The 23,711-nt window shown below is 32.6% G+C and overlaps 1 protein-coding gene across 1 annotated transcript; it reads left to right on the top strand.

The window, feature by feature from the left end:
- The first annotated feature begins 18 nt into the window (after positions 1-18).
- LOC134264555 (uncharacterized) lies at positions 19-22,013 on the top strand. Its single transcript, XM_062746851.1, has 5 exons — positions 19-168; positions 12,721-12,806; positions 12,992-13,033; positions 14,528-14,731; positions 21,389-22,013. The coding sequence occupies exons 1-5, from the start codon at positions 80-82 to the stop codon at positions 21,601-21,603; spliced, it is 636 nt and encodes a 211-aa protein (XP_062602835.1). The 5' UTR covers positions 19-79; the 3' UTR covers positions 21,604-22,013.
- The last annotated feature ends 1,698 nt before the right edge of the window (positions 22,014-23,711 follow it).

Consider the following 23,711-nt stretch of genomic DNA (forward strand, 5'->3'; position numbering starts at 1 on the left):
GTTTTTTTCTGATGAAAGAAGTTTCTTTCCTAAATTTGTACAGTCCTTCCTCTTAAGCTTTAAAGGGCAGTTTGGTGAGATGTATATATCTACCCATTCGTTTTTATTCCTAGTATGGCATTGGGACTGTATTTGTAGTGACTTATTACAAGAAAATCGTATCATGAGGTAAGTAGCTATATTCAATGCTCTAAAATTATGCCTATTTTGGAAAACATGTCTGAAAACAAAATTAAAACGTGTTACTTAAGGTAGGACAAAACACCTATGGATTCTATTTTAACCCATTTCTTTAAAAGTACTGAAGAAAAAAAGATTAATATTACTAGACTGACATTAAGGACTGATCCCTGGAATAAAAAAAATAAGTTTTGGTATGTTTGTGTCATATTTTGTGAAAAAATCAGAGAATCCTATATATTGGTCACTTGGGAGCTTACATTTTGGAATGTGTTTACGCTTTCTATGTGCAATAAACAAGCATATCATGTAACAGTCTGTTATAAAATGCAGTGTAACTTTTGTTTTATAAACTGTGGAGGGTTGATATATGTAATGAACATTTTCGGAATCACGTACACCTGACAGCGTACTACGGACTACGGACTTTACAGGGGAGGGAACGTGTCAAAAGCGTAATTAAACGAATATACCTCTACGTATTGCATATCTTTTTTAAAATTGATAATTGTAATTCTACTATTCCAGTAGAATATTATTATTAATTTTTTTCATGAAGATACAATCAACCTCTTGCAAACCTACATGTACAAAATTCTAAACTATTTAAGCCTTCTTAACAATATTACTTAGATAAACATGCATACTGCTTATTGTTTATCTAATCCAGAATATGTTGTTTATTTTCCAAACTTCTCAATAATTTAACTAAATAATTTGATTAATACTAATAAGTGATTTTACTCATTAAGTGTATTAAAGTAGACATTGAATATCTATCACTTGAGTAGGGTGTGTGTGCATGTGTGTTTTTTTTTTTTTTTTTTTTTTGAGGGGGGGGGGGGGGGGTTGTTAGACTAAGATGAATTTATAGATATTTATTTCAAGGAAAAACACGTATTAAAAAAATGCACCCTCTTTTATCTAACCAGTTGGACTTAAATGAATAAAAAGACGCATTTTAGAAAACGATTCGTATTTATCCAAAACTAACCAAGGGATCTTATTTTTATAAAAAGGTTCTATTTCTGTGCGTGTTCTAGGGTTTTATAAATATTTCCAATTCATAATCATTCAATTTTATGCTTTTAACTTAAACAAAAGTTTGAAAATTTGCGTACAGAAGTTGATATCAAGTGAATTTACCCCCCCCCCCCCCTTAATGTTTAATGCTTGATTTTTAGAGTTACGGGCCTTTTTATTTACGAAATCAGTAACTGAATTCGACATCATTTGGGAAATACTAAAATTATTCACTAGTTTACAAGGTTTGTGAAATATTTGACGGCGATTCTAGACTTTCATATTTCCTTATTCCACAAACGGTTTTTAACTTTGTCTGCCCATTGTTCTTGTGTTCCATACTATACAGTTATGGAATGGGTACGAGGGAAATAGCAAATTTGTGGTTCCCTTAGAAAGGAAACTATTTCCCGAGGCGGCGAAGCCGCAAAGGGAAATAGTTTCCTACCGAGGGAAACCATAAATTTGCTGTTTTTCGAGTTCACATTCCATAACTGTTTTATTATACCAAAATAATCATAGGTGATTTAATTTTTTTTACCAGATGTTCCGACATTTTAAAAAATAAACACTACAGAGGCATAATTACGAATGCAAGAGGTTAAACAGATTGTATGATAAATAATACATCGTGTCCTAAAACACTTGAATTATCTTTTAAAAGTAATTTCACTGACATTTCGAAGAATTAACGTTTTCTTTATTTTGCTAGAAATCAAGTATGATTTTGACATCACATATCGAATTGTTTTAAAGTCATAGTTACTGTACCTTGCTAATAACATCAAAGACTCGAGATTATTTGAACGCTCCTCAGATGAGGGATATTGTCTCTTCACGGGGAAATAGAGAGTTTGGTGATATTAGTTATATATAGTGTAATTACAGTAGAGGTATAACAAATATATTTATGTATATAAAATTATATATATTCCCCCCCCCCCCAAAAAAAAAAAAATAGGCTTAAGTTTAGAACTATAGAGTGCGAATAATTTAACAGTGCGAGTAACAGTAATTTATACGATCATTTAAATGATAATAAAACATTCGGTTTTAAGCAATGTTTTCTGCGATGTATTATCAATTATCAAAAGATGCCCTTACCTTGGGCCTTAATACTTAAGATAACAAAATACTTTTATTTAATTATTTATATCTATTTGGCGATATAGGCAACGGCTGCATTAAACAAATAAGGGAGCCAGGCATCAATTCTTGCCTTGATTTGGCATCCCCACTTATAAACAAATAAGGGAGCCAGGCATCAATTCTTGCCTTGATTTGGCATCTCCACAAATAAACAAGCATGAATGGTGAGCCCTGGGAACAGATGCTCGCCTGCTTAGACAATAATTGCAAAATGCAATCAATTGTGCGCCAGGTCATATATTAAGTATATAGTTAGGCACTACTGGTGAAACAAATATCCGCTTGGGCAATATGTTCCTCCAGGTAGGATGTGATTTCAGCGATGGCGATTTGGACAAGTCCTTGCTGTGGGTATGGATTAAGACTTTATATTATCTGAAAAAGAAAACAGAACAAATCACGACAAAGCAGCAGATAATTTTCGTTCACATATTACTTTTATTAAGGGGCTTGGTTAGGGGTTGGGGTTGAAATTTTGCAGAAATTTGATTTTTGCGCTCGACGTCACTGATTTTGGTGCCTGGGTTCTTCTAATAGCCCTAAATCACCGAGAAAAGGATGGCACTAATGCAAGGTCAGGACCGGAATGATACCTCAAAAGCTGAAGTACTAGAAAGCTTAAAGACACTTTGATAATCGAATTTAACCTTGAGTGGTTAAATCACATTATCAAAAGATGCCCTTACATTGGGCCTTTATACTAAAGATAACAAAATACTTTTATTTAATTATTTATATTTATTTGGCGATATAGGCCACTGCTGCATTAAACAAATAAAAGGCATCAACTCTTGCCTTGATTTGGCATCTCCACTAATAAACAAATAAGGGAGCCATGCCTCAATTCTTGCCTTGATTTGTCATCCCCACAAATAAACAAGCATGAACGGTGAGCCCTGGGAACATATGCTCGCCTGCTTGGACAATAATCACAAAATTCAATCAATTGTGCACCAAGTCATATAGTAAGTATATAGATAGGCACTACTGGTGAAACAAATATCCGCCACGAGCCTATGCTTTTAGCATTGGCTGCGCCGCCAGTAGGGCAGTCGGGAGGAAAAAAAAAGGATCGATATTAAAATTTATAATTACCTAACTCAAGTTAATGTCCTCCAATAGTGTAATTTATGACAATAATCGATACTTGGAAAAATGATATGATCAAGAACATAAAGACTTTATGTAAATGCAAGTACATAGACCATCGATAGTCTATGGGCAAAAAGGGGATCGATATCAAAATTGATAATTACCTAACTCACGTTTATGTCTTCCAATAGTGTAATTTTTGATAATAATAAATACTTTGTAAAATGAAATGACAAAGAAAATAAAGACTTTATGTCAATGCAAATTCATAGACCTTAACAGTCTATGGACAGAAAAGGGGGTCGATATTGAAATTGATAATTACCTATCTCATGTTTATGTCCCCCAATAGTGTAATTTATGACAATAATCAATACTTGGTAAAGTAAAATGACCAAGAAAATAAAGACTTTATGTCAATACAAATACATAGACCCTCAACAGTCTATGGGAAAGAGTAAAATTGACTTGGTGCACGTTGATCGATACAAATACATATGGTCTATGGACAGTAAATGAAATAGTAACCATGACTAAAATCTTAGTTATGGCGCAGCTATGGTCCATTATTCCCATCTCTTGGTGACACGTGAACTGAGTTGTTAATCAAGAAGACTTGCAAAGCCTATTACAATCGATACAAAAACAAGTTATTACCCATCTCAGAAAGGTGAACGTTATCTTTAGAAAATATGCCAGTGTTGACCCTATGTAAATCTGGATAACTGATGTACTTACCCCAAGACCTTAAAAAGTGGATAGCCACATGGCTATATTTCCTCTTACTCTTATTCTCCCCATAGCAGACCGGTTAATACCCCCTCCAATAAAAACGTGGCAGTATTTGTGACCATATTAATCACGTTGATGGTAGAAATTAACTAATTTTTTGTAATACTTCTTTTATTCTGAAAAGTAAATCAGTAGACTTACCTCTTACTATACTATGTTATTTCCCCCGCGATGAGTAACTAATATGTGAGGAGCATTTTCTACCTTGAGTTATGTTCTAATTTTGTTCTAATGTTCTAAGCTAGAATATGGCAGCATTGCGCCGGTTTAATTCTAAGTTGGTGCCAAATACTGATTTTCTGGCATAATATAATGCATGTTAAACAGTGGAAGACCCGATGATCCATATTCTCTTTACATCTACAAAGATTTGACAAGGGAAAAATAGGGAGATGTATGATGCTAGAGTTATTAACATGTTAACTCCTAATGTACTTGAACAAACACTGAGATTTCCCTCTACCCTTAATGGCAATGTCTTTATAGATGGCCGCATTGGCCCAGGCAGTTGAAGCTAAGCCTATGCGGAAGGTGTGAGTTTTGCAAGTTTGCTTGCTTAACCCCAAATTTTTCTGAGGCCAAATTGAAAACATATGACACCTGATACCTTGTCACTGGACTACCTGAGATGTGGCCAAAAAATGCTGAATAGATGCTAGGTCTTTAGTGCATAAATGGTAAATCTAGACGCACTGGGAATACTGCCTGAAAGGTGGCTGTTAGTGAAATTATTGCCCCCCTCGCCTCTTGATCAGTTTTGGAGTGTTTAAGGACAATGTTGACTTGATTGTTCTGTTTGTGATAAGTTACATCCCCGTCTTGAATAGCGTGACCAGGGTCATGTGCTGAATTTTGAACCAACTCCCCCATTCTAAAATTACCAGCAAATGCCCCCTTCCTTTTGTTCCATGCCCACTGCAGTCAACCTAAGGTTCGGTAGAGGGGGCTGATCAAATTGACCTGCAACTCTGCCTAAAATGATTTCATTAACGACTAATTTAATAGCTTAATACTGTAGTCCAGATATGGATTTAAAATTATTACAGTCACGCAGGGGTAATAAGGAAGCATACAAAATATTCTACCTTGGCTAAATCAGTGCTGCATTGTGACGTCACTGTAGGCAAGATGACGTCAATTTTAGAACACGGATTTTCGTAATATTTGTATTTAGGGATGTAATTTAACTCTAGGAAATGAATAAAAATGTGTGTAAACATTAAAAAAAATAAATGTTTTTATTTTATTATGCTGTAACTATCATTATGATTGAAATCTACCACCGATGACATCATATGTGTACATCAAGTAACATGGAAATTGATCATGTTGTGTAAGGAGAATTTGGCTAAGACGGCATGTTCAAAGATACTTAAAATGGAGCTTAAAAGGAAATATCGGAAATATTGTGATAAATTCATAAAGAGTTCAATTAATTAAACAAGTATGCTAATTTATTTTCATCGATTATATTCTCTTTCGAAGACAGTTACCTATATACGTATCCCGGTCGGCCTATCGTCTGTCATTATTGACCAAAACAGAACAACAATAAGCTTGATATTTCAAAACATACGATTTGTACAGATTGAAAGTTTGCGTTTTGACAAATTAGGAAAGTGCTGCTAGGATCCCGAGTTAAGCATGGTTGTACGAAATATTTCGATTCACATGTATAAAATTCAAAACATAGGGTGAGGTTTCGTGCGAATGTGTGGAATAAATATTTTATTGAAAAGATAATGGGATTCTAGCAGCACTTTTTTTTTTAGACAAATTAGATGTTTTTCAGCTATATTATATACTCAAAGAATTTATCAAACTCTGGGGTATTGTTGTTCTGTAAGCCTTTTTATTAAGGAAAATTTTGCTATTAATAGAAGTCACGTGATGCCATGGCGGTGATGCACGTCTTTGTGTTAGACACGCTTTTATCTGTATGCACTAGTAAATAACAGGTTACGTTTATCAGTGGTTTTGATAATTTATAAAACTAAATTTTCTTCAAAAAGTCTAAATTTCCAGAGAAATTACTGATATGCTTTTTTAACATACCCGCGCAGTGGCCACTCGAGGACCTTCGTAACACAACCTAAAACCATTTGTAAAACCCTGCAAAAGTTCTAAGGCTACCAAGATAAGTTGGCAATATGCTAATAATTTGCCTAATCTAGGTACAATGATAGGTCTTGTTGCAATATTACTGAGGTATTGCTGATTGGGTAAGAGGTGCTCAAATAGCTTAGCTCGGTGTTGTGGGTCTCCCGGGTACCTGAGGCCGCCATGATGCTTGCAGACCAGTTGACCTAAAATGTAAACTAGAGTCTGAAGGTGTCTTGTGTTTAATGTAGGGATGTTATGTGAACATACCATACTTTCATGCTTGTATTTACACATTTACACATATGTCATTGTAATTGAATTCACAACACTTAAGAAGGGAAAGGGGTTTTGAGGAAATCCGAGTGCTAAGGGAACTTTATATATACAAGAGCCAAAGCTCCTGATCGACAACAGCAAATGAGAGAGATGGCTTAGCCTCCTTTTTGAGCCTTAACTCATTGTCATTGTTGCTCCGCCCGAGTGTCTTTCCTCTACTTGCCCCTAACCTAATAGTATGAATAAATTTGAACAACTGAACTCTGCTCTCGGGATGGGCTGAGGCATATACTAGTATATGGATGCGTTTATAATGAGAAAAAACATCCGTCCATACTTGAATGTTGTCAATAACCTTTGCTTGTTTTTTGTTTACCTCTATTTGGAAAAATATCTTACCTCATTATCTGGATCGACCCCATGTTAATTTTCGGCTAACAAGTTCAAAAAAGTGTACTCGCCATTAAAAATTTTAAGTTTTAAAACATTTTACACTTCATGGCCTTAATCATTATCGTAGCTAGGTGTTAATGCAGGGTAACTGTCATTTATCAAAATGGGTTCTGTACCTTGACTCTGTTCCCATGTGGCCAATGGGGTTTCCAGTGGCTCTATGGCCATTAGGGGGTTAGTCTCACTCTGCTTGCTTAGGTTATTTGCTATAGCCTCTGAAATCTGTTGCAACTGCTCATTAGATAAACTAAAAGATGGTTGGCTCCTGCTTTCCCTGGTTCCAGGTTGACCTTGACTGGCCAGAGAGAGAGGGGGGGGGGGAGCCATTGTTGCGCTTGGCGAGCCTTCTTGGTAAAGACGTCGAATCACGCTTTCTTTTTGGCATTGTCGTTGACGCTAGGATACTCTTTGAAATTTTGCAGGAACTTGATTTTTTGCGCTCGACATCACTGGTTTTGGTGTTTGGGTTCCACTAATAACCCTAAATCCCCGAGAACAGGATGGCACTTATTCAAGGCCAGGACCGGAATGATACCTCCAAAAGCCGAAGTACTAAAAAGCTTAAAGGCACTTTGATAAACGGATTTCACCTTGAGTGGTTAAATCACATAAATTATGGGAAGGGAAATGTTGCTGAAAAATTTAGTGAGGCAGTTGCCTCATTGCCACAATGGAAGCTACGCGGCCTACGCCCCTGAGGATTCCAACACAATCACAATGTGATTTATTTACATTAATACTAAAAAGTATTGCAGATACTTGTACAATACCTACACGTTTGTGCATATAATCAAAATGCATATAGATACATTTTTTAAGTTACTCAATAAACACAGATTACGCTTGTAATTATGCTGATTCTTTTATCCGTTTCCATGTTTAAATTGTTTCACATACACTAAAGCTATTCTAATCGCGAAAAAATATATTCGTTTTTCTCCTTGAAAAATAATTGTCCATAAATTGTTTCAACTTTTGTCAAATTATATCTCCAAGGTCTTTTTCTTTTAAAAGATATCAAAATTCAAAAGTTAAAAAAATAATTTTTGTTATCGCGTGAAACCACCTTTGAAAAATTAAATCTATCGCTTATATCTCATGAAAAACAAATCTGAGCATTTTTTTCCACAACAAAGTACTTATACCTGTACACGGACAACATTTTACCCTTTGTTACTAAACTTCCATGAAAAAATATCTGATTTTCCTTAAATTAGGCTTAGTTCTTGAAATATGCATATTAATATAAAAATTACTATAGATTATATTCGAATACTTCCTTCAGTTTTAAAAAATATATTATGACTTCTATGGCTTCTACTAAAGGAAGAAAATACTCGTGTTTGAATTATCTTCATAATTAGATAAAATTTAATTTAATTTAATTTAATTTTTTTTTTCAAAGGTGACTTCACAACAGATCTTAACTTCCCGTCAGGAAGTTTTACATCTTTGTAAGGTGCAGTCATGCCACTCAGAATATCACTTGCTTCTATTCTGTAGTAAGAGACTGTCCTTTGCTTATTAGCCTCTTCTAAAAGCACTTAGATTAACATTATCTAAAGTACTGTCACGGAATCCACTGAACTCTAATCTTTGCTTTTTGACAGCTTTAAATATTTTTTTCCCATTATTCCTAAAATAATAATTACAATATACATGTACATGTATTTATCATTCATCAATTTAGAACTCTTTAGTTTAAGCTACATTATTATCAAGGTACTAAATGGTTTCGTTATAAGCGGCTTTAAGAAAGACCGAAGACGTATTTCTATACATTCCCTGAAAGTGTTCTTTTGTTCGAAAGTCCGCAGTCCGTAGTACGGTGTCAGGTGTATGAGATTCCGAAAATGTTCATTAGGTCACATTCATAAGGAGTTTCCATTCATTGTGTACTACAAAGATCAAAGTTATATCAAGAGGTCAAAGGTCAAATATTGTGACGTAATCTACTAAATCGTTTAGTGTTTTGCCATTGATTTTTTTTTAATTGCAAAGACATCTGAAACCACTGGTCAATTTTCTTTATTTTTACACATTTTATTCTAAGACCCATTTGATTTATTCTTTTTTTTTGTAAAAATTTAATAATACATTTTCCCCTAAGAAAACTTAAACTGTCGGATATTTTTTACATGTGAACTTTCCATTCCGATACTATGTGAGTTCTATTTTTACTTAATATTTTACTAAAATTTTCCAGTAGTAATATGACTTTCTGATTTAAAGTAACAAGAAGGTCATCTTTATTAAAAGTAATACACTAAATTGCAATAGATCAATACGTAATATCGCGACTACCAATGAGTACCTCGCAGTTATCTAACTTACTACCGCTCTTTTGCGGGGGAGTCGAGAATAGTGTACATTTCTGGGGGCAAATGACATTGTTTACAGTAGTTACAATCGAATGATTCGAACAATTTAATGCCGAAATCACGATGTTTTGCCAGATATTGAACTTCAAATAGTAGATCGTCAAGTAAGGCAAGCTAAGAATATTTTATCTGCTTAAAAATGTGACGATTTTCAATGAAAATTTAGGAGAAGAGTCCGCTTAATTAAAGATATCGTTAAAAATGTGACAATTTAGAATTGGCTCCTCTCAAAAATATATTAGGCTGGTTCAGGGATTGTTTAGCGAGGTATTCTACCAGGATTTTTTACTTATCTGTCCTTATGAATGCTACAATGATCGATCTTGCATTGTATTGAATAGCACATTGCCCCCACCCAACAGACGATTCCTACCTCCTTCGCGAAAGAGTTCCGCTAAGTTAAGTAATCGCGATATCAAGTATTGATAATTCTACAATAAAATCATTCTCAAGTTGAATGTCTGATTTTCTTCTTATATGGGTTTGATAGGCTATCTCAGACTATCGGGGCAAAAAATGTGTGGTTGATTTTTTTTTCATATCTTATATAAAGAGAGATATTGTATCCACGAACAAAATATCAGTTTTAGAAAAATTAAATTTGAGAAAAAAGAATGGGTGGACTTAACTGGCCAGGAAAAATCCCGTAAATTTAAGTTCCATAAAATGTTAATTTTTTTCCATCGTATAAACCTCCGGTATCTTAACTGTGTAGTTATGCGAATTTAAAAGGCTCTTTTCAAGGTAAACTAAATAAATATCGAAGGCATGGTGCCTGAAGATTTCTTGAATATCAATTGATAATCAGGGTCATGCATTTTTCATCGTCTGAATACATAGTCAGCGCATGTTTGTTGGCTGTTCTTAAGAAAAATGTAGTTGTATTTTGAACAAAATAATGTGATATTAAAAGGAGAAGAGCCGACAAACGTGCGCTCACACTTAATTTAACAAAAAAAAAAAATCTTCAAAACAAACTTCTCGCTTCCATTGTTACGACTTCGATTGACCTGTTAAATATAACAATTCATAACGTGATATCCACCTGCGAGGGTACTCGTGGAAACAGTTACATTGTATTCTTCAACCTGACCTAGATGTAAATCACTATGTCTGGTGCTGTTTACAGAATTTAACACATTAAATGTTGTTTAATTTTGCGTGTCCTCACGTTGTTTTTTAATAATCATAATGACATCGCTGTGCAATATGCCAAACACGTATTCGAATTTCTAGAGAGAGAGAGATGGAGAGAGAGAAATGTTAACAATGACACCGATCGATAGCCCCGCCTCCTATTAATATTGATAGCGTGACCTAAAAGCCACCCCGGGTACATGTCATATTCCGGAAGACGACACTAATGTATCGTTGTTTCAATTTTGATTCATGGCAACAAGGCATTGCTTTTGTACATATGGTCTAGTTAATATAACCAAGAATATGTCGTTCTTTCTAGTGTTTGTAATATATTTTGGATTCACTTTATTTTAAACTTGTTAGAGTAGTCGCAGAAAGATCCAAAAATAGGGCGTTAAGTCCACCCGTTCTTTGTCCTTTCGATCTATCTATTGTGTTCTACCTTATCTAAAATTAAGTAAAGTCTACAAATTTCTCCGAATCTTTCCATTAATCCATGGTATAAAATCAATTGCATCTAATTTTTAGGAATCAACCAATTTTCAAGTAATAACATTAAATAAGATGACAAGATATATTTTAACTACTTTAAACCGAAAAAAATAGTTGTGACAAAAATCATTGAGGGGAGGTATCTGTTCTGAAAAACTTCCTTTTTCATTTAAAACATTTCTGCCCCCATCCCTTCTTCCTAACAGAATTTATATTCATATACGCATGACAAAAACCGATATACCTAAAAGTCTACCGTAAAGCTGAAAATACCTGCCGTACGCACGTATATAAATCATTATAGCGTACTTACTGACGTACCTTAAGTTTATTGAAAATTTATTCAATTGTGCCCGTTCATTTTGTTGTTTTAGATTAATTTATTGATTGTATGAGATAGAAATAACATTAAATGCATGCAATCAAACTTGTCAGTTTACACTCCGCGTTCTCAGAATAACCCGCGACTGAAAAAAGTACATTTATAGTTCTTTCGAAATTTAACATCATGAATAAGTATTTTAGTAAGTCGAATAAAGTACAGAGAAAATTGAAATTTTTGATTTCAAAAAAATCAATAGTTACAATGTAACTGCTAAAATGACAAGATGAGTTATTTTCTTTCACTGAAAAATGTTACAGTAGATTCTAAAATAAAATAATAATGTGGGATATTCTATACAAGATACATTCAAACAAACAACTTTATATCTGTACGGTTCTCCTTGCACTTATTTCTTTCTGTCTTGTTTAATTATCAAATTCTTTTCAAGATTTGAAATTTTAACTTAATTTTATCCTTTTAATTTCACTTTTTATCGAAATTGGATGATATACTAAGGGTAAGAGCCATCTTTTGCATAAAATGGCCCTGTACTTATTTCAAATAATTAACTTTCACCCTCTTTCCCATTTTATGTGTAAAAATAAAGTAGACACTTGTTGCTTTCATTTTCTGTAATAACATTTCGTTTTGAGAATCCAGATAATGGAAAACAGGTTTGAGAAATTGCAATGTTCTTAAGATTTGCAAAAAACCTCCGTTTTTGACCTTCAGCAAAGAATTAAAATATGAGCACAGCCCACGATCCAAAAAATAAAGCATGTTTTTTTGATTTTCAGAAAGATCGTTTTCATTATGTATTTGCATATATTGGATCAGAGGTTGTGCTCTATATAAAATATTGAAAAATATGCTGCAACTTTAGGTCATTTTAAAGGAATTTACACGATAAGAGAAAAATGACGCATTTTATGACGTCATAATGCATTGACTAGATGGAAATTACGTCACGATTATTAGATACTTGGACACCAACACTCCAAGTGATAAATACTGCATTTGCAACCTAAACTGATCGGTTTTGATTTTTCGGAAATTCTCAGGGCCAAAAAAGACCCAACGTGGCTTTTGCTCTTTATGGGATTCTTGTTTGTTTTAACTTGATAAATTGTATCATTGAAATGATTCAGTAACCATTTAGACATTCTAGAACCACCGAAGAGTCATTGATTCTGAATACATGCCTTGATCCGTTACAGATTGCTTAACCGATACGCCTTTAAAAATTAAATGACTCATTTTGTTTACTGTGTTGTTGAATATGCATTTATTATGGAAAAACATGTGTTTTCAAAGGCAAACGGAAGAAATGGATCTGTTACTTCCAAACCTGAAACAAATTTTGACGGGAATACTTGTTACAGCCATTGCAGGAGGACTATGTAATTATATGCTTCTCTTCCCTACTCTCTAAAAGAAATTGTTTATATCTGAACATTCATAATGAGAAAATTATATGCAAGATAGTTAAGATTTGAATTCAGTTGCTCAAATATAGAATGTCTTTCTTGGTTTTTTTTTCTTTTTTGGTATAAGTATTTATATTACATTTTTTTGTATTTTGCAGTTTATATGTTATGTAGGAAATGCAAAACTGGATCCAAAGAAGGTACTTATGACAAATACAGTGAAATACTCTGTAATACTCTAGATAGACTCTAGACTCTAGACCACTCGAATTACAAATAGAAAAATGGATATCAAATCATTAAATTCATATAAATTTATTTTCAAATGCAGTTTATTGAGGGGTCGTTTGAGGTCTTTCATTTATAACACAGTATCACACAATTATAATAGACTACTATTTTCACACTGGATTGTCTACAAACTTTTTTATAATTACAATGAGGCCAAAAGGAACATAATAGGGACATGTAGTACCGTAATTTAAACAAAAGACTTTTCAGATTTAAACACAACAATTCATCACGATAAATTAAAATCCAGACTTTTTGATATTGACAGCTGCTTTTTTCCATAAAAATGATACTCGTAAATTAACCATTTTGTCATGTGACATTTATAAAAATTATTTGTTAAAAACATGCTGATTTTACACAAAAGTACCATGAAAATGACTTCAAAAAGATGCTTGATGTTCTGATTGACAATATCTGTGTGGTTTTTGGAGACCAGGTCCTCCAATGATCTATTTGAATTTCCATGGGTACAAATTGTCTCCCGTTGATAAGCAGAACTATTTTTGTACATGTATTTTATGAAGCAAAATTTCTTCAAAATTTATATGTGAGAAGAAAAAAAACTCATACAATGTATTGCTGCCTTTAACTCGACATTTACATATATCAGCGACGTATTTTCATTTAAAAGTGGTAATTCTTACGTCGATACAATATATATTAGGCTTGAGTTTAAAGATACGTCAGAGTCTGACTCATTTGTCTCATATTTGGATATTGTACTTGAAAAAATGTTAATATTAATCTTTCAACCAAGCTATATGAAAAAAAAATGATGACTATAGCTTCATAATTATCAACTTCCCGTTATTTTGCAGCAATATACCAATTTACCTGCCGAAGGAATTTGTATATCTTATTTGATTCGATACACGAAAGTATGTTCTACGTATGATCAATTTCCAAAACGACGTAAATTATTGACAAACTAGTTGATGTTAAAGAATATAAGCAGTCTCGTTTAATGTCTTTGAGTGAGTTTTATGGTCGATACAATGACATTGTCAGCAAATAAAATTAATCATTAAGTCAAATGCTGACTGACGTTTTTCATACGTATTTTTAGTCCATTATGACGGACTTTCTGATATTTCTGTATGATGAAAGGGAGCACAGGGCAGATTTGATCGGACTTTTTAGACTAAATAATGTTTATTATCTCCATATGTTTTACTCTCAGACTTGAATGACACAAAATCCGTTTGTTCGTTTGTTTTTCATTATTATTTGCTCTTTTTTGAGAATAAAATTGCTAACAGATTTTATTCATGTGTACGTTTTGTAACAGTTCTATTATGAGAAAAAAATTAATATATTAAGTAAAACTCAGTTATATAACTAATATAATGAAATTTGTTTTTCCTTAATTACTTGATAGAATAAAATGTTTCCTTTTGTAGTCAAAATATTGAGTATTCATGATGATGCAGACAAACTACCCGATCATCTGGAATGCCTTAAATCTCTTATCAAACGTGAAATAAAACGCAAAGTCGAATGGGAGAAAAAAATAAAAAAAGGACGGAAATACTTGCTACCTTGCAACATTTCAAGTCGGGTATCTCATGATGTTCACCATGCATTTAAACAACTAAATTTACAAGGTAAATCACAAATTATCCACTTTATTATATATACATCATAACAAACCTCACAAAAAAGTGAAGCCCAAGTTCACTTCCCGGGTTCGTGTTCAGAAATTGTATGAATGCATTGAGTGCGCTCCGGGTGGAACTTTGCCCCGTGTTCGCTCGGGATCAGCTCTGAGTCCGCTTGAGCTACATATAACCTGGCGTTTACTTTCGGGATGGCTAAACGAACTCAAGCATGAAGTGGATTCTGTTTTTCTTTGCTTTCTTTTACATTGTGTCCAGTCTGTACTGTACTCTGTAGATTAGTTGTGTGAAGGAGATTAAAGAAACTATATCTTAATTAAGTTTTTATGCTTTAATTTCTTTTATATATTTGTTTTATACCCATGCATTCTCGTACTCACTATTTTTGTCCCGAAATAATACATTAAATTTTTAATTACAAATTATCAGAAATATGTTACAAATTTACAAACGTTTTTTTTTTTCTTGTCGTCAATATCCAATCTATAAATTAAAGCTAGTTTTGTAAAATGAAATATTTAGTTACCATAATAGTGAAATAAACATATTTTGTACCAGATAAAAATAAACAAAGATGTCTGTGGTACCTTGAGAACTATTATATCTTACACAATACTGGTAACTATATAATTGTAACTTCAGTGAGGATAACTATAAAAGTATACAAAAACTACAAGGTCTTCAGTCTTTGTATTCAGGGTTAAGTCTCCTTGATTCGGTCCACTTAATTACAGTTAATTCTCGATAAACCGCCACGTTTTGTGATTTAGAAATCATGGCGGTATAACGAATTTGGCGATGAATTGAATTTCCCATCTTTTAGGAAACAAGAAGTAGAGTTACCGTTCTTAGAAATACCATAAAGCGTTTCTATTCTTATAATTGCATGTACATGTATATAAAATATATTTCTAAATTTTAAAATACTTCAAGTATTTTTTTATGTACATTTTTTTGAAAACAAAATGTGCAGTTATGAAATAAAGGCAAGTACATGTGTATCTATGTACATGTAAATCGGCACGTCTTATATTGAAAAAAAAAACGCTGGGTCGATCGTCGTGATATATTGCTGACAGTATGTAAAATGGTTTCTTGAAGAAATTTACTGTTTTTGACATCATTGTTAGTGAAACTTTCACAATTTATACCGTATAATTATTTTTAGGCAAACTTTGCATTGTTTAAAGCAGAGATCATCAAAATAATATTGTATTTGGCGTACTTTCACAACTACCCCTTTAGTGGCGAAGCCGTGACTAAATGATTTTTTAAACAAAACAACAGAACAACATCATTGTAACAGTTCATATTAAAATCATTTGTTCATTGAATTCTATCTAATTATTTAATTGCGTATACCTTGTCTGGCTTTGCATGCTTTACAACAGGGATAGCGTCAACCAATTAGCCGCGCTTCACTGACCGCATGCACCTGTGGCGGTATATCGAGATAATTGACACTTAAAAATGGACGTTTGTTTTGAAAACAGGGTGGCGGATGGCGGTATGCGAATTTGGCGTTACAAAGAGAATTTTATATAGCAGGAAAAACGTTCTTGGGAAATCATGGCGGTATTGCGAAAATGGCGATGAATCGAATGGCGATAATTCGTGAATTGACTGTACTTGTTCCTTATAGAGCAAACAAAGTACTAGTGTTATTTCTAAAGGATGAGAAAATGTACATTGAATTGACAAATGATACCAAAATTCGTAATTATATACATGTAGTACGAGTACAAAGATTAAGTTTGACCAGATAATTCTTAAGCGTTTATTATTCTTTCATAATAAAGTCCTAAATAGTAATAAAAAGTTGTGTAGATTTATAAAGTTTGCTTCATAAAAATTTGAGTTAAATTAAGAGAAACTCAAACATTCTTGGTATTTCAAAAATGTCTTTCTTTTTCACTTGGTGTCATTTGCATTGCTTAGAACCAATACAATCCCAAACTGTATATCAATCCTGGAATCTTTTTGCACATCCTATCAATTTATGTAGTTTTTGGTTTCCTTGTCTAGCTATGATATGTGTAGCAAAGATTAGATTTTTTTAATTTATAGGAGTTGCATATCTTTTAAAATTTTTCTTTTTTATCACATGGGAGTACTCAATAAATGGATATTCTAAATATCAAATACTGTTGAATCACCATTGTTCTTTTAAAACCGATGTTCGCGGTCTCATGGGTCACCCTTACTCACCAATGTTTATTTGTTAACATATTAATTCACGTAAGGACAGACAATACAAGCATTTTTTTTTCTTTGGAGGTGACTTGATATCATGTCATAAGTTTAAAAGAATGGATAATTCGTATTTTTCTCTTCTCCTGAGAACTGGAAAATGGAAATAGCCTTGGATAATATTAGAAATATTTCCTGATTATTACAAGGAGCACACGGCGGGTGTGACCGGTTGGCAGGGGATGCTCACTCCTCAATGGCACCTGATTCCACCTCTGATGTTTCGGGGGTCCGTGTTTGCTCTGCTCTTATTTTGTATTATTTTATGGACTTTGAGATTGTATACTGTTCGTTATCTCCATATCCATCTTCAATAAAATTACAAATATGGACAAAACATACTGGGTAAACGTTTACAGGTGAAAAGAAATTTCAGAATATGTTATCTTTGTGCTAGAAGTGTTATATAAACTTTAGAAAAAATATATGAAGTCAGGTAAATTTTATTAGGAAAAGCAAAATGGTAAAAATCAGCCCATATGATATTGCTGATTTTTGTCATTTTGCTTTTCCTTAAAAATTTGTTTGTCCTTAATCATCGGTATTTACGAGTAACTCTCGAAATACGTCCAAACGAACAGATAGAATGTTGCTTACCAACAAACACCCCCCCCCCCCGAATTAAAATGATTCCACAGTAATAGTTTAATTGTACCCCTGAGGTCATGATGTAAGAGGAAAGAACATTTCAAGCTCTAACAACTGAAGTTGTTCAAGTACTGAATATTTGTTTGACTGTTCAATGCTCTTTTTTTCTCTAAAGATACCGCATAAGTGGTAATTTTACCAAGACGCAAATTGAGCTAGAAGCAAACTTATCGACTGTTCTTTTAAAATGGATGTAATACACTGTATATTTAGCAAAATGCAATTTAAGCGTTTTTAAAATACTGAAAAAGCTATTACAAATTAAACACGATTAATTTTTTATTATTTTTGTGGTCGAGAATCAAGAACTTTTACCGTCAAAATATACTTTTAGATACTTTTAATAAAACTACCTCTGGTTCTCTTGCAAGAAGATTTAAGACTTATTTGGATAAACTTATCATTCCTGATCAAACAGGTTTTATTTCTAACATATATATGGGAAAAACACACGGCTAATCTATTATATAATGCAGTATACTGAAGAAAAAGGAATTCATGTTCTATTACTACGTATTAATTTTGAAAACACATTCGATACTGTTTATAAATTAAAGGCATTTTGATTTAATTGAAGGTGACCGATAAAGGTAGCATGTATAGTTGTACAAATAAAAGCAAAATAAAAAGTAAAATTATATTAATATTTTTATTTTAAGGGGGCATTTGAGACACTTATCATATGTTGTTCTTTGTAAAAAACCTTAACTTATTTTCAGTTTGGATCTGATATACACAAATAGATAGGATTATTCTTATTATTTATTTATAAAGAAAGAAAATCCTAATTGAAAAAAAAAGGGAACTGAAAATGCCCCTTTGTCAAGGATGCAATACAATATACATTTTTATAGAAAAAGAATAATAAGTAGAGCAAAGTTTGTTGCAAAGCAACGATTAGGTCTTCCGTCCTGTTTGACCGGAGGTAACGAAGTAACGTTTCCTATTTAAAAAAAAAGAGTAATGACGTCTCCTATGATTTCAATTTTCCATTTTTATCCATGTATATCCATGTTTATTTTTGAAGAAGTAAGCTATTTTCTGCTACTTCCGGAAGTGCTATATACATTTTTTACTACTTCCGGTTTGACCGGAAGTGACGTATTTTGACGATTTTAATAGATTTTACTTAACATTTTGAACAACTTTGTTTTTTTGATGTATTACACATCCTCAATACTTTTTAAGGATTCAAGAAAAGGAAATTTTGGCCCCTCTAGATTCCTTATTTTGAGGGTCAGTCCTTCTTTGGAGATTTCATTTTAAATTTCTCAAAATTCCTTACAATTTTTGTTCTATATGTTTTTACAAAATAATTCTAAATAAAAAGATATCGTAGAAAAGGTGTTAGAAATTTTAAAATTCACATTAGAACTATTTTCGGGCCATAGCGAGCGTCGGTGCTTCGTATTTTCGGTGACAATGATATACTCAATTCACTTTTCCAAAGGTTTCTCTGTCATCACTGAAAATTTTATACTTCTACAGTACCGACCAGACCAAACCTGACACCAAAATAGTCCCAGAAAGCAATCCCCGGGCCTGCTTTGGGACCGCTGTGGGACTGCTCTGGGACCGCTATGGGACTGCTATAGAAAGCAGACTCAGCAGTCCAAGCTGTCCCTGTGACTGCTTTCAGGGACTGTTTTGTTTACTCATGTGTAAAGAGGATCTGAGTGACATGATAGCTCCGCTCCCTTGTGTATTCTGAATATGCAGGCTCCCTGTTATTATGTTTACTTGCAGCAGAGAGGAGTTTAAACTACTATTGTATTAAAAAAAGCAGAGATCGCTTACAATATTTTTATAATTTGAGATTACATGTATTATAGTTATTTAATGATTTTAAGGACTGCTTATATTCAAAATGTATAGAATATTTAAAAAAAAAATAAAGTTGTTAAAGAAGGAAGTCAGGAAAAGATTTTTTTTCTAAAATAAACTACATGCTCATGAAAAAAAAAATCTACATGTAGGTTTATTTTGTTATTTAATCTAAAATTAAATGCTCAAAATTTGCAGATGAATTAGATTTTAATTTATAAACAAGTTATTAAAAGAGAATATTTATTTAAGGAAAAAATAGATAAATAAATAAATAAACTGTTACAGTTGAAAATATCGGGAATTGTAATTTATTTCTTTTTTTGCTTTGCTTGTGTTTACCTGGCCGATAAAGTGTACAAAAAATAATACAATGTATAAACATCTGCGGTTTCAATCGCCTTTTGGCAGAAAATAAATCATGCAATTTTTTTTTGCATTAGTTACACGTATCAGTGTTACAAATCATTGAGTATGCTGCTCAATTAACTTAATTTCAATCTGTAAAATAAAATGTAATTCAAAAAATAGAAAAAAAGATAAATGAAATGTGTATTAAATTTTTTTCAAGATAAATCAATTTTAAACATCCAAGAATTCTATCCTGGTCACTAATACAATTTACAAATTAAACACATAAAACTGACAATAATTTTAATTAAAACATGTCAGTAAAATAATCATGACTGAAAAATATTACTTGGCAAAATTAACAACAAATTTTTCAAAACCTAAATACTTAAGAAAATGCCTTTTCAAATGCCTTGATCTATAATGATAAGATATATTCAAAACTATATTCCGGTGGAATATAATCTTTTTAATTTTAATTTTCTGTATGAAAAATAAATATGGGAACCAGTATCAATCACCCCCCCCCAAGATAATTGTGATTAAATATTCATGTTTAGTGTAATTTATTTATGTAGGTGTGTAAGCTTTCTTCCTTCAATAAATATTATTTCGAATTGTTTTTATGCGCGTACTGCTCATGCATGTAAATGACCTTCGCATAGTAGGGAATCCTGGCATACTGCTCAGAAGAAATTCAGCTGCATTTTATAGTTCCATTGTTTATTGGAAATCTCATTTCTGACTGAGCTCCACACATTAAATTAATAAACCCTGCCCACTGGGACTGCTAGGACTGCTTTCTGAGACCGCTGGGACTGCTGGGACCGCTCTGGGACTGCTGTGGAACCGCTGAAGGACTGCTCTGGGACCGCCTCGGGACTGCTTTAGCAGTCCCAGAAAGCAGTCCCCGGGACTGCTCTGGGACTGCTTTGTGTTAGGTTGGGTCCGGTCGCTACTGTATATTCAAAGGATTTTGAGAACATTGCCGGACTAAAAATGACGCTCTAAAAATGTCAAAATCGCGAAAATATGCGAACCAGAAATGACGTCATAAAAAAACATGTTCTATCAGACCTGAAAGTTCCATGAAAATCCATCGAGCCGTTTCCGATTACTTGCATGATCAAAAACGGTAAGGAAAAAATAAGAAGAAAAATAGTAGAAAAGAAACCTAAGAAAAACAATAAGGTCTCCCACTGATGACGAAAGACCTTAATCACTTGTTTTACAATAGTGTTTTTTATTATCTTTTATTCGAATAAAAAATAATGAAAACACCATAGAAATCAAAGGTATATGTTGTTTGACGTGACATCAAGGTGTGCATAATTTTTCTGTAAACTGTTGTATATTATACGCATTATTAATTTTTAATAATCTGTCGCATTCTCTCAAGTTTTGTTAACTGAAATTCAAGTTAAATATATGTTGAAAGTAACCCCACGAAAACAAGATACTACACTTGTCTCATTTGATTAAACTAAGTACATGAATACGTGTCTTTGTAACCTCTTTGTTATACAATGTATTCTTTGAATGTGCCAATAATAAAATAAAATCATCATATAGTTACAGAAAAAGGATTGGAGAAGCAGATTTTACTTGTTCCCATGCACAGAACTGAAAGCGAGAAGCCCCATATCACGGAAACAAAAATTGGCGCTGATGATTCAGATCTGAATAAGTTTAAACGTGTTGATATAATGTATAAGGGACGCTATACTGTTGTTAATGGTACCAGACTTGTTGGAGAAGGCATTAAAAACTTCTTAGCTAACAGATAACTTTGTGGTGTTGCTGGTTAAGCCTATAATGCAGCTTGCATTTTTTGATGGAACCATAATATACTACAGACTTGAACAATAACATGGTGCAAAAAATGAGCTCTGTGAAGTATATATCCATAAATCATTAACAAATTATGAACGTATTTTTACATCATTGTTGCTTGATTTCATATACTCAATGTGTTAAAAAGTATTGTTTAACATATAAAAATATTTTTTATAGTGATCGTATATTTTGCTTGCAGTCATTTTTCATCTGTTCAGACTGTAGAAATTCTAATTATCATAATTAGAATAGAATATAATGAAGAAGGTACGGTTTGGGCTTATTTTTGCCCTTAAAAAACAATGCTCTTAAAAAGCTATAAAAATGCTTGTAACATAAGTTGAATAAATCTTAAAATGACTCATTTCTTTGCTTATTCTCTTTTAGATTACCACAGCCCTAGTCCATTTCATTTTTACATATATTTTTCAAAATGCGTTGGACATCACATGTCGTATTTTTTAAATACGTTAAATAATGACCAATCATCAGATGTGTTGAATACTATTTTAAGTTCTATATTGAAAGTTTTATACTTAAATGGGAAAAAAGTTTTGAATTTAATTTCGATCGTTTTAATTTATTTCAAATCATTGGATCCGCATTCCAAGCTGTACAAAATCTGCGATATTTTATCACTTAAATTTTACGTAAGTAAACAAAAGGGCCGCCTTGCCGTAATTTTCAATTTAATTTTAGTTGTTACACGTCATTTGATTGGATAAAATATTTGTTAGACTCCAAAGTGCGATGCGCAGCACAGTTAAATTACAAATGAAAATATCGTCGATTTTTTAAGATAAAAAATACATACTTCACTGGATGGGCGATTCTTTTTAGGACTTCACTGATATAAAAATTATGTAATGTGGTTTAAATGTACATGTCGAGGACATTTAGTTTTTTTTATTTAGACTTGTCACTTGATGTCGACGTCACATTATTTAATCAATTATACTTGCAGTTTAAAGGTCATCTATAAATTCCAATATTGTAAGGGCATAATCAAATTAAAAATCTCAGTTTAATTTATTTTCCTTTTCAAGACTATATGTAGTTTGTTAAAAGTGCTGCGAACCTAATATACGAGGGGCATTTCAAAAGTCCTGAGAACTGTTTAATACAAAATTAACCGTTTTACGGAAATTATTGAGTTTGATATCATTGGAAAGATATGAAAAATAAACACATATTGTGACGTCACTTTTTGATTTTTATGACGTAATATCTCCGAAAATGACGTCAGAATATAGAATGTTTAGCATACTGAAAACTCGCGCTTTTATGTACATGGCACAATTTTAAAAGTGCTGCCAAAATCTTATTTGAAAATATATTTCACAGAAAATTTTTATTTGCAAAGAAGTAGAGTAGGACTATGGTACTGTTTATCAACAATACAATATTTCATTGTTTGGTTTGTTTCCTAGCGCGGTTTCTGTCCGGTTGTGCTATCATCGACATTCATCCAAGATTTTAAGTTACATAATACGACTGGATTTTCGGTCTTTTATACACGTCTCTATTGTATGAAATAAAACAATTTCTGTATAAAACTAAAGTATATTAATGCAGTTTTCAACAAATATATTTTGAGTAACAGTACTCTTACCGTTTACAAATAAAATGCACAAAAGTCTTGCCCTTGACTTTTTTCTGTGCGTAATTGTTCTCATTAATTCAACTTCGGCGCCCCAAAACTCAGTACTGCTTTTGACTTTTGACTCCAAAAAAGGTTTATCAGTTACATAGACATAAAAAAAATCTTATTTAATTTCCATGAATTAATTTTTGCGAATATGTGGAGGTACGGCGGGGTTACAACCTCGCCCATGCTGAAGTATGACGTCATTTTCGGAGTTATTACGCCATAAAAATTATAAAGTAACGTCACAGTATGTGTGTATTTTTCTGTTCTTTCCAATGATATCAAACTCAAAAATTTCCGTTAAACGGTTAATTTTTTATTAAACAGTTCTCAGGACTTCAGAAATGCCCCTCGTATAGATTCCCTTTTTAATTGCTAAAATTTAATTTATTGGACGGCAGGTTAAATATT

The sequence above is a fragment of the Saccostrea cucullata genome, unplaced genomic scaffold (genome assembly GCF_032062105.1).
Source record: "Saccostrea cucullata isolate Sc308-1 unplaced genomic scaffold, CSIRO_AGI_Scuc_v1 ctg817, whole genome shotgun sequence".
Taxonomy (NCBI): Eukaryota; Metazoa; Mollusca; class Bivalvia; order Ostreida; family Ostreidae; genus Saccostrea; species Saccostrea cuccullata.

What these genes read in the sequence shown, in the direction of transcription:
- LOC134264555 (XM_062746851.1), top strand. Translation starts at nt 80, where the DNA reads ATGTATATATCTACCCATTCGTTTTTATTCCTAGTATGGCATTGGGAC. An exon ending in CAAAACTGGATCCAAAGAAG is followed by an intron (nt 13,034 to 14,527) that starts GTACTTATGACA and finishes TTCCTTTTGTAG; the next exon opens with TCAAAATATTGAGTATTCAT. An exon ending in TAAACAACTAAATTTACAAG is followed by an intron (nt 14,732 to 21,388) that starts GTAAATCACAAA and finishes ATCATCATATAG; the next exon opens with TTACAGAAAAAGGATTGGAG.